Source organism: Urocampus carinirostris, chromosome 2 (genome assembly GCF_059441175.1).
Source record: "Urocampus carinirostris isolate Australia breed hairy pipefish chromosome 2, RoL_Ucar_1.0, whole genome shotgun sequence".
NCBI lineage: Eukaryota > Metazoa > Chordata > Actinopteri > Syngnathiformes > Syngnathidae > Urocampus > Urocampus carinirostris.
Genome location: NC_142350.1, coordinates 46046791 through 46059427, shown reverse-complemented (window position 1 = coordinate 46059427; position 12637 = coordinate 46046791). Strand labels below are relative to the sequence as shown.

The 12637-nt window shown below is 38.8% G+C and overlaps 1 protein-coding gene across 1 annotated transcript in view; it reads left to right on the top strand.

The window, feature by feature from the left end:
- Positions 1-12637, top strand: part of megf8 (multiple EGF-like-domains 8) — a 53475-nt gene that overhangs the window by 32485 nt on the left and 8353 nt on the right. The window contains exons 33-41 of the mRNA XM_088326748.1: positions 462-693; positions 1847-1973; positions 2056-2263; positions 4553-4767; positions 5922-6117; positions 6187-6355; positions 8997-9189; positions 10651-10821; positions 10901-11031. Coding sequence (XP_088182874.1) covers positions 462-693; positions 1847-1973; positions 2056-2263; positions 4553-4767; positions 5922-6117; positions 6187-6355; positions 8997-9189; positions 10651-10821; positions 10901-11031 — 1642 coding nt within the window. The remainder of the gene's footprint in view (positions 1-461; positions 694-1846; positions 1974-2055; positions 2264-4552; positions 4768-5921; positions 6118-6186; positions 6356-8996; positions 9190-10650; positions 10822-10900; positions 11032-12637) is intronic.

Genomic DNA, 12637 nt, shown 5'->3' with positions numbered 1-12637 from the left:
GAATATCTAACTCATTTTTCAGGAACAGTCTGGCAGAACGCTTAAGCTCTCTTTTATAGCGAAATATACACGTATAAAATGTATAATGCAGGTCATCAAAACCATATTGGCTTGAACGTTACTTGAATCTTACCAAGACGTGTCATTTAACTGTCTGGCGTGCTCTTTAAATGTTTGTGCATCACATAGCTACAGCCATGAGACTCAAGGTCTTCTTCTTTTATTGTCCGCATCAAGGCTAAAATGCCCTCATATTTTAGACGTTTTTCTACGCGCAGATGTTGTTGACATGTTCATTTGTTGACTTTGTCATTTGGCGACAATAGTCAACAATGGAATTCATTGTGAATTATTTTAATTATTAATTTTTCTAGACAACGTTGACTTATCGTTGCAACCCTTCTCTCATCTGCACCATCTGCATTTGCAGTCTTTTAATGGAACTCCTGCTTTCGCCCCAGAATCGGCTATCGGTGATTCGGTCAATCGCTCGGTGTCCCTCGCCATGACCAGCTGGGGAAGCAGCCTTATTTTATCAGGGGGCTTCAACGGCGTCACCCTGGGACGTCTCCTGAACCTCACGGTGCCCGCCGACCCTTGTGCAGTGATGGCCACGCCCGAGACCTGCAACACCACAACTGGCAGCTGCGTTTGGTGCCTGGGCACCTGCGCGTCTTCGGATAGTGCTGAACGGTAACGCGCTAACTAACTTGACTGAAAATCGTTTTATAAAATGTTTTTGTTCCAATAGTTGATAATTTCACACATTTTAATAGTAGTTTTCTTTTGCTCACAAAAGGTAGTTCTTAAAATTAAATGAAATAAACATCGTAAAGCCGAATCTCTTCAAAGCGATCAAAGTCAGGCAACAATTATTTATTATTAATCACAAAAGATCTCAAAGGGCTGCACAAACCACTATTACACTATTCCCTGATCTATAACCTACATGAGGTTAAGGAAAACTGAATACAAACCACAAATGTGGCTAATTCAAACAATTCTTTTTTTTTTTTGGCCAATATAAACCAATTTGGTAAACGTAATGTAACGATTTCACTCTTACTTCCGGCTGAAAATCATCTCCACCAACATAATTGTTATCTTTTAAAGTTAATTTATCACTATTGCGTTACAGGTAAGTTATAATTGTATTAATGTGTAGTTAATGATGAAAAAGTTGAAATTCATAGGATGTGTCCTTTACGTTAGCTTCAAAAGTGACTTTTTTGAAATGTTCTTTCTTTACATAGGTTAAGTTCTACCAACTTGAAAAGCAAAAACATATACACAATTACAAATGTAATTTATATATATATATATATATATATATATATATATATAATATATAATGTGTATGTGTATGTATGTATATGTGCGTGTATGTATGTATGTACATGTATTTATATATGTATGTGTATGTATGTATGTGTGTATATATATATATATATATATATATATATATATACACAAACATACATATTAGTGTTGAGGAGTGCATCAACCCTTTGCATATAAAGGGGCTTAAAATCACAGGATGAAGTAACTTTTTTTATGCCGCCTTAAAACAGTAAATAACATCAGTCAAATATTTGCAATATTTTCTCCGCGTATGTTTCAAGTTCCACAACCTTCCAAATATAATCTTCAGGTATATGCCCACACAAAAACAGATTTTTTAAAAGTAATATTCAAAATGAGAAAATGATGAGTGTTTATTTTATTTAATGCGGCAATTATCTGCAGACCAGTCCAGGGTATCAGAGCAATCCACCTGCACAGTCATTTGGACTAAGATTCAATTCAAAGATTCAAACTAAGTAAGTGTTTACATTCTTTCAAAAAGGATGGGCTGTTTCACTGGCCAGTCAGTCTGTTCGCCAACTCCTCGCCAGCCAGATCAGTGCCGAAGACTCAAGACTTGCAGCGAATGCCTGGCCCGACATCCTAAGACCTTCTCTGGTCCATCACAGGTTGTTTCTCCCCTCCGAGCATCGTCACCACTGTGGCCCAGGCTCTATTGTGTTAAATCTACTTTTTTTGTGTTTCCACCAGCCTTTTCAGTGCAAGTGGTGCACAAACTGCCCTGAGGGGGCTTGCATTAGCAGCTCAGTGAGCTGCACGTCGGAACACGATTGTCGCATCAACCAGCGGGAGATATTTCTGTCCAGCAACTGCACGGAGACCAGTTGTGAGGCTTCCGACTGCCCCAAATGCACCGCTTCGGGAAAATGCATGTGGACCCGGCAGTTTAAACGCACAGGTACCAGGAGGTGTTTTAGAAAATACAGGCTGGGTAATGTAGCCTTTACATACAAGTCAAATGCTATTTTTTGTTTCAAAAAATGAAATAGGGTTGTATCCTTTATCCTCGGTGAAAAAAACAAGAAAATACAGTTGCATTATAATAGCTGGGTTTGCCTCAGCTTCACATGTATGTTATTTAATGCAAAAAAAGCATTAAAGCGTTTTAAAAATGTTTGTTTCTTAAAAATGCATAAACTCGCCACTAGGCAGGTTTTGTGATATGGCTAAAATATGATTGTGTTTTTATTTTAAAAGAGTTCTGAACAGTTTCAATTTTATCATGATTTCTCCCCCAAATATTTTGTGAAATATTTATATTTCTGACCATTTTACCCTCATGTCTAACCTCATGTGGCAGTGTTGATAAACAAAAAACGTGTCTGTACAATGTCACCTGTCTCTAAATACATCCATGCCACATATCATTGGAAAGCTTAAACTCTTGGGATTCACAGAAACATCACAATCAGTCTAAAACATGATACCCGAAAACTGTAAAGCCGATGCTCACCAATTACGTCCCCCGACTTGGAGTCGTTACTTCCATGATTGTCCAGTGATTCCAACCGTGTGAAATATTTACTCCAAAATACGCTATAATGTAGACGGATGAAAAAAAACAGCCTAAAAGCATTTCTGAATCGTAGGACGTTCCTCTTTGTAGTCTGTTTGTTTTTCGCCACATAATTTTCGTTTACAAGAAAACAGATTTAAAAAACGCTGTACTTAGATTGACACCACTCTTGTCCAGTATCGGGATTTTTTTCCACGGTCCACTGACCGCATTAACCTATAAGGCCCTGTATTGATAGAACCAAGATCGCCTTTTTTAGCTTTAAATATCTTTAGCCAGTAGTAATCGCATGAAATGATGACTGACACATTGGTTAGCCAATAATATTTTCAACATGAAAGTATACAATTTTTAAATGAGTGTTCATATCAGAGCCGAAAAAAAACGTGCGAAACCCAGAGATCCATTTTTACTCACCATTATTATACGCAAATGTGCACAATCATGGATTGACTTGTGAAAAGAGATCTCAAACATTTACAACTCCTTTAATTTTCTAAAAATACAAAGTCCAAAAGTAAAATACAGATTTGCAAAGGTTTGAGTGTTGTAAACTGGTCGTCCCCACTTTTGGAAACGCATGTCTGTATGTTCCTTGTTTTACTTAATATTAGTAGCACTTGCAGTGATTATTTCAGTTTGGGACAAAGCTTCAGAGTGTTACCTTTCAAAAGAGACCACGCCCCCAACCCCATATTCTCCAAATGGTTCAAGAACAGCATTCAGTTCATCTTGATAAAGTTTACCTTGGATTGCAGGAACGTTAAGAGGTTACTAAACAAAATTATAGGAAATGTATTTCTGAACAGGGTTTAATTCATTTTTTCTTAATCCAAATTTGCATTACCTAAAAATTAGACACGGATGCAAAGACGTTAGGAGCTAGAATTAGTGATTAGTGTTTGTGAAACTAGGTTTAGCTACTAAATGAACTGCTAAAGGGATACTAGCGGTTGCACTAGCAAAAATATGTGCCAAATTTCCATGATTAAACATTAGACATTGTTGCAAAGACGCTGTGCCACGGCTGGTGGCTGCATCCATGATGCTAGCATTAGCGGATAGTGTTTTAGATATAGCAGCTAAATTATCATTATCTACTAGAGCGAAGCTAGCCATTAAAGCAATTCCCTTTGTTAATGCAGCTAGGGTTTGCTTTTGTGAAAATCTGTGCTAAATCGATTGTTTCAGTCTTTCACGATTTAATTTTGTCATGTTGCCCACTTCTGCTGTTGGTCTTTTATTTTGTTAAAGGCGCTGTACGGAATTCAGATTTTTTTTTTTTTTTTTACTCCCAGCCACCATCTCCTGGTTCGTGTTATGATCCTCTGTCACTTTGTGATGTGTGAGCAAGTGTGGCGTTTCTTAGACCCTATAAAAACACTCACTTTTTTTGTTCATTGTTCTTGGGGTTTGGGTTGGAGTTTGGACTGTTCTTGAGGCAGGCCACATATTACGTTCAATGTTGTCCTGCTACACTAATGAATAAAAATAAACAAAAAAACATTGGGACAACTATGATGTCCTCCTACCTAAAGTGTTTCGCCCCACCCAAACAGCTTTACTTAAAGTAAGATAAAATGAGAAAAAAAAACCTTCAAAGGTGTAAAAAAGTCCCTAATTGTGGATGAATCTTTTGAGGAAAAAAATCAGATTGACATTTTTCCACAGGCGAAACGAGGCGCATCCTGAGTGTGAACCCCACGTACGACTGGACCTGCTTCAGCTATGCCCTTCTCAACGTCTCACCCATGCAAGTGGAATCCTCGCCTCCGCTGCCTTGTCCTCCGCCCTGCCACACCCTCCTCAACTGTACCCTTTGCCTGGGCTCCAGAGGCTCCGACGGGGGCTGGCAACACTGTGTGTGGAGCATGGCCTTGCAGCAGGTAATATGCTTTGTGAAATCAGTAGCCCTCTCCTTTCCTGGCTTACGATATTTTTACGTTATGGTGCGGGATAAGATGTTTTTTCAAATTATTCAAATTGTTTTTCTGCCCCAAAACGTATAAAACTCTACAATGTTTTTGGTTAAAACTGTGCGAGATCCATCTCTATCATGCCAGTCTGATATTGGTCAACGTCATATAAAATGATGGTTTGCTATTGGTTGGTGTCACAGCTCTTAAAGATTCCAATATGCTATTGATATGCTATCGGCTGAACTCCCATAATTCCTTTCTCTCTCTTCGTTCAATTCTGAATCATGTGTGCATCGTAAAGATTTTGTGGGCCATTTATACAATTCTGTACTTTTTGTATGGTATTCAATAACGGTGGGTCCCAAGACTTGTGTTAATGCTTAAGGGAGAAGCAAGAAAGTGACAACAATGAAGCAATGAATATGAAGAAGGCACACGCATCGTGCACATTAAGGCATATGGCTATAATCAATTGATGATCTGGAGTAATATTAAAAATAAGGTGGCGATTAAAACACGTAAATCTCCCTCAGGTTTGACCGAGTCATCCGAAAACGACTTTTTTGGATGGATTGATATGTCGCCAAAAGAAAGGTGTTGAATAGCAAAGATGAAAATAACTAGAAATTAAAGTGTAGATGAAGAAGTGCTGTCAAGATAAGGTCAAAGGAAATAATTAGAAAATGAAAAACCAAAAAAAGAACATTTTGTATTAAGAAAAAAAATCGGTTTCATTTTTAATTCGCTGACACTGCATCCAGCTGCTAACTCTACTGTGCCAGCTCAAGTCACGTCACAAAAAATGTAAATAAAATGTAATTTTTACTTTGCATGTACCGTATATTTCTTTGTTATGTCATCATGAATATATATATTACATATAAGTAGTACTTACTATGTATATTTTCTTTATTTTAATGTTTTTATCTGGGGTACTGACAGTTAGGGATGCGTATTTATGAAAGGTTTCTATTCACAGTCATATGACAATTTCACCTTACAATACCCACCTCTGAAAGGATTCATGTCGCATACTAGGGTCAACTGTAATCTACTAAGGAGATGCTGAAAATCCAAAAAGTCCACTTTGAACTACGTATTTTCTTATCGTCTCCCTGCAGTGTATGAGTCCATCATTTGTGCCCCTGCGATGCGAAGCGGGCCAGTGCGGCCGTCTCCTCTCCGGCGGTGATTCTTGCTCTCCCCAATGCTCCCAGCTCACCCAGTGCTCCCAGTGCATTGCCAGGCCCCAGTGCGGCTGGTGCGCCACCAAAAGGGGAAACGGAGCAGGATATTGCCTGCAAGGTGGACTTAACGGTAAGAAAAGTTTGTTTGTTCGCTCCACAAATCATTTTTGCCTTTTCGTTTAAAACATTGTCCTCACAGGTGTGAGTGAGGGCGTGTGTCCAGTCAGGAACAGCAGCTGGTCTTTCCTGCACTGCCCTGAAGAGGATGAATGTGCCAATGGACATCATCACTGCAACAGCACTCAAGACTGCCATGACCTTTCTCAAGGATACCACTGCACTTGTAAACAAGGCTACATCCTCAGCAGGTGAGCTCTCCTGTCACTGTTTTTCTAAGTTGCACATTACAAGATTTTTCCCATATGTCCAGGCAACATTTTTAGTCTGCAAGCACCAACTTTATTTATTGCGAGTCTGTATTTTCTGTTTTCTTGATCTTTTTGTTGCCAAATAATACCACACCACCTACATTGCATATTACCGAATCTTATTGCAATATGTATTCTGTGTAGCACTATTTAGTTATTCTATATAACACGCTACAGTGGGCATTTGCACGTCACACTGGGTATTTGTATATTGTATTCTTTTTGCTTTATTATTGTATTGTTCTCAGCTCAGGGATGCTGCTGGAAATGTGAATTTCCCTTCGGGGATGAATAAAGTATCTATCTATCTATCTATCTATCTATCTATCTATCTATCTATCTATCTATCTATCTATCTATCTATCTATCTATCTATCTATCTATCTATCTATCTATCTATCAATGGGTGCATACTGCTCTTGTTGCTTCCTAATTGTTAACTGGTCCGTGTAAATGAAGCTTGCTTCTTCAATGTCATTTGCTGTCCACAGTGGGTCATGCATTTTAGTAGCTTTTTCTGCTAGCTGCTACAGTTAGCTGCTTGCACCAGCTCTGACCAATAACCTCCATTGTCTCTTTTCAGTAGCTCCAGGTGTATCCAGCTTGCTCAGTCTTTAGTTTTTGCCAGTTTTAATGTCCTGTTGCTGGTCGAAATACATCAAGAAAATATGGAAGTAGGCCATTGAATTTTACCATGTAGTATTCTCCTGGCTTTCACAGTGTGTCTTCTTTAAATCAACATGAATCAGTTCCATTACAAGGTACAAAGACCTCTAGTGGCGAAAAATTATTCACTGTCATTTTAAGTTAAATTTGAGGATTACCATTGACTATGTCACATTTTAGAATAGGTTTGAAATGGCTTTACAGTTGTTTCTTTTTTATTTTGTTTCTTTTACAACATCATGTACTAATTAATTTAAAGCCATTTTCGAATGTATTTGTGATGGCTTTAGTAGGGATCGACCAATATGGGTTTACCAGGGCCGATACCGATTATTAGTATTAAGAGGACGGTGATAACTGATATTTGGAGCCATTAGTATTTTGCTGTGAAAGCTTAAAAATTGGCATAATAAATGTTCAATAATGCAAAATTTTTAAAAAAAAGTTATAAATTCAAAGGAAACTTTAATAGCTCTATGAAACATTTTACAGTAAATAAATTGGAATTTCAACTCAACTAACATGAGTAATCTTTCACTTAAACCGAAAACAGTGCAGGAAATAAAATTGGCTACAAAGGTACATAAAAACTTAAATAGCTCCCTGATTTTTTTTATACAATAAAAAATGTAAATACAACCAACATGACTTAAATCAACTTAAAACAAAAAGTGCAAAATTCATAGAAAATTTCCACAGAGCTGGCGAATTGAAAAGTGTAGGCACTGTGTTAGAGCCATATAGACAAACTAATATTATGGTAAAGGATTATCACTCAGCCTTCTGCTTTAGCTGGCTTTTTATGCTCTCTCTCACAAATACACACGCTTGATTGACGAATTATAATTATCATAAAAGCTAATGTATCTGGTTCACCTGAATCTGTTTTCCTTAAACATGCCAACTACACTTTTAACGCTATCTCTCAGTCACACACACGCTCTTTTACCTTGGCACAGACTTTTTAAAATCTCAATAATATCAGCGGCTTGACTCACAGGCATTTTGGGACTCAGGAGTTAGCATAGATGCTGCTATTTACTCCGGGCTAACGTTATTCTCCTGCTCATTGTGAAGTTAATAATAGCCGTGTTATGTAGAGCACTGGGATGTTTAGTACATTTTCAGAAGAGTTTTCTGTGTTAACCTTCTACACGTCTATCCTTTCTGTGTTCTGAAGTCTGTGACTGGGGACAGTGCGGTTTGGGGACAGTTTGGTCTGCGATAAGCGAATCGGAAGGCAAGGGTGGGTAGCAAGCAGTGTGGAGGAGGGGGCGGAAGGTGTAGGAGCCATGGAGAAGCTGGGCTGCTTTGAGCCATAAAAATCAGCCTGATGGGGGGAAGAAGCCGTTGCCGATACCCGTCAAATTTCCTATTATCGCTGCACTAGTTGTCAATGGCACTTAATGAGTTTTAGGTGCGTGAAAAATGAAGTGATTTTCCAATAAGACCTGGATAAGCAGGGGGAGTTTGACTTCGTATCTCTGAATAGATCACCGCATATTTGCGCCATAAAGCGCATTGGATTATAAGGCACACTTTCAAATTTTTAGTATATGTTTACTTTTTACGCATTTTAGGATGATCTTAGTGAAATCAAGACAAAGTGTCTTGAAAATGAGAGATTCTAACTGTTATGCAATAAACAGATGTTCATGCCGTTCTCGGAATTTGCTGAGGGGATTTTGAGTGTTTTGCTTTTCCAATTTTATAATTATATGTTTTTTTTCTATGTTTTAAATAAAAATGATAACTTATCTTTTTTTATAGATTATAAAGTGCACTGGATTATAAGGCTCACTTTCATATTTATCGCAAATTTTGGGTTCTCTAGGTGTGCCTTATAGACCGAAAGAGTACATTTCCTGTATGTGCTTATGGATACATAATGCAGTTGTTTTTATCTTGTGTCCAGCCTAAGTGGTCAGTGTGAGCCAGTGTGTGCACTCGGCTGCGTGAACGGAACATGCGTGTCCCCCGGCGTCTGCCACTGTCACTTTGGCTTTGTGGGGGACAACTGCTCATCGCAGTGCAGCTGCAACAAGCACAGCAACTGTGCCAGCGTGGCCAAGCCCGACGTTTGCCTGGAGTGCCATAACAACACAATCGTAAGTGAGAAATGCAAAAGCTTGAAATCTTTTTTTTTTGTGTTTCCAAGGTTTGAAATATGCTTGAATTATGGGTGAGGTGACTGTAAATGCTTGAAATTGTTCCCTTGTTTATCAGCCGTCAAAAACAAGTCTGTTAAAAAATGCAGCTGGTGCTGCTCTCTAGTGGTTTCACCTTGCCATTGCATTTCTTCTTCCCTCGCAATTAACGGCAATTGGCAATAGTTAGTATGGCGCTGTCTTGTGAAGCGTCATCGCCACTCATGCATTGCGCCCAAGAGAACGGGTGAAAAGATGCTCTGAGACTGCCGTTTAATAATGGTGGCTAGAAAACATCAAATACAAACATCTGCCAAAATGTGGAACAATTCTACGCCCAGCATACTGCAAGATGAAAAAAAAGAGATCCAACTCTCAACAATGGGAGAGTCGGCTCTCTCCAGTCATATGAAAGGTAATTCCAGGAGATGACTAGCTTAGCCATGCTCTTTTTGCTAACTGTTTGGTTGACGCTACACCTAAACAGGGCACTATGAAATGTGTATCAGTGCAAAGATTACGCATTTATTATGGACATCAATCATGGGCCATGTAAATAATTAGGATGGCAATTCCTAGTAATAAAGTGTAATGCGAAGAACTTCCTGCAACTGTAAATGTAATCTACATATGACTGTCATTTTTACCCAACTCCTATATCGGGAGAAGTTTGTTTGAACAAATATTTGTTGTTCAGATCACTAATTATATTTACAATTTACTCAAGATTTACAAATCATGTCTTAATAAATGCAGATGCAAGGTTAAAAATTGCATATGTAAATTGCTCCTTTCGACCCATTTCCGTGTTTGTAAACAAGTGTGATGTAGCCAAGCTGCGCACACATTGTTGAGGCAGAACGGTGGATTTAATGTTAGTTCATACCAGCCCATTGAAAGAAACGTATCGCCGATCGCAACATCTCAAATAAACACAACGTTTGCGCAAGCAGCAAGATGGCAACTTTATTTTATTGATCAAAGTAAATAAAAAACTTTTTTCATTTGCGCTTCTCATAGCTTGTGCAAGTCACTTTGTGGCACATTTATGTGTAATTTGTCAGCCTCATGTACAATGCCATACTGTGTAAGTATCAAGTAAAATATATTTTTAAGTTAAATAGACGAAAATCGTGGCTCAGATGACCTGATCATATTTACAGTAGCTTAGTTCTCAGTTCAAAGTTAAACTTTAGAACCATTTTTAGTGTTTGTGGTATAGATATTAATTATTGCAACAGTTATTATTATTAACAATAAATGTATAATTTCTTCCTTTAGTGTTGCTGAAGACATTGGAAAATTGGCTTTGAAAGGCCTTAAAATGTGTTTGAATTTGGCCATGAGAAAGGTGTACCAACACTGGAAATGTTCATGTGACATCTATTTGACGCATACTTAATTTGATTCACCTGATTGTAGGGAAAGCATTGCGAGAAGTGCAAGCCGCTGTTTGTGGGTTCGGCCAAAGGAGGCGGCACCTGCCGGCCGTGTCGGGAGTTCTGCCGAGGCAACAGTGTGTTGTGTCTCTCTCGAGATGAACACAAGAAGGCTCAAGAAAACCCTCGTCGCTTTCCTCTTGAGGCCAACAGCGTGAGTAGCGAGGCAAATTTCTGTTGCATTTTTATCAGATTTGCCTCTTCCCAGTTAAGTTTTCGGTTTTATTGTACAGATCCACAACTGGGTCTCAGAAGGACCCACTGAGGAGAATGCGGTGTGTGTGAATTGCCAGAACAACAGCGTCGGTGATAAATGTGAGAGCTGCCTCAGTGGCTTTTTCCTGCTGCAAGGGAAATGCGAAAAGTGAGTGATTGACATTAAATACATTAAGAGCACAGCAGCAACTATAAATAATAAGCAGGGGAACATATTTACTTTCTAAGAAACATTAGTTTAGATTTAGAAATGTGTAATTGTATCACAAAACTTGAAGAAACTGACATGTTTGGCAACCATCTTATAACAATAAAAGCCTCACTTACTATTTTGCGAAGGCAGCTTGTCCCAGTGCTTCTTTTAGCACTTAACAGCCACTTACCGTACACAGCTGAGCCTTGCATGTGATGTTTACGAGTCCCGTTATTCAAGCATCTGGCACCTTTTTTCTTCACTGATTCCTCTAGCCAGTCATATTAGCCACTTGGTTGCACATAATGAGCAGCCTCTAGTAGCTATGGTTATAGTTAGCTTCTCTTGCTTGATCCTTTGGTGTCACTGCCTTTCATGGCTGTTCATGCAATTGAACTGTAAGGGAATTTATGGTCTAAATGTGCCTTTTATACTATATTCTATACTCTTATACCCAAAATATACTTTTATAGTCTTCTTATATCTATATACGTTTATATTTCGATAGTGCTAAATAAGTGTGTGGTTTTACGATTTCACTTGGTGTTCAGAGGCAAGCACCTCCAAGGTCAAAAAATGGCTTTTCCTCCCACATTCCATTCTTATCAAGTTATCAAGAGACGCATTGTGTATAGAAAGTTTACTATCACTATTGCTCATGTATTATACTCGCACGCCATCTACCGACCAACATCATACACTGCATTTAAATATGTGATTCCTGTCCAAACCAATCAGAGTACTGTTACGTGCACATGTCAAGTCAAGTCAAGTCATTTTTATTTGTATAGCCCTTAATCACAATTAGTCTCTAAGGGCTTCACAAGTTATTACATATAAGAAGATTAGGTTACTCGTATGCTATAGAGTAGAAGTGAGTTTTAAGCCTAGATTTAAACATTTCCACCGAGGTTGCAGATCGGATATCAGGGGGAAGAGCATTCCACAACACCGGTGCCCGGATGGAGAACGCTCTCGAACCAGCGGAACACTTCTTGGCTCTTGGGATCACCAGGAGACCGGCGCTCTCGGAACGAAGGCTTCGGGCCGGGACATAAGGGCAGATCAGATCTGAAAGATACAAGGGGGAAAGTCCATGTATGATTTTGTATAGTAGTAGGAGAACCTTAAAATCGCATCTTAGGCTAACAGGGAGCCAATGCAGGTTAGCCAAAATTGGGGTGATGTGATCATACTTTTTTGTCCTTGTTAAAAGCCTCGCTGCAGCATTTTGTACCAGCTGAAGACTCTTGAGTCTGGTCATCGGAAGACCGGAAAGTAGTGCATTACAGTAGTCGAGACGGGAGGTAACAAACGCATGAATTATGATTTCCGCATCCGACTGAGAAAGTATAGGACGAATTTTAGCAATGTTACGGAGATGGAAGAAAGCGGTTCTAGTAATTTTCTTCACGTGTGTTTGAAAGGACAGATCAGGGTCGAAAATGACACCTAAATTTTTAAGTGAGTCACTCTGTGTGATGTGGCAATTGTCCAAGTTCACTGCGGTTTTAGAGAATAAGTCACGGGACTTAGAAGGACCAATTACTAACATTTCAGT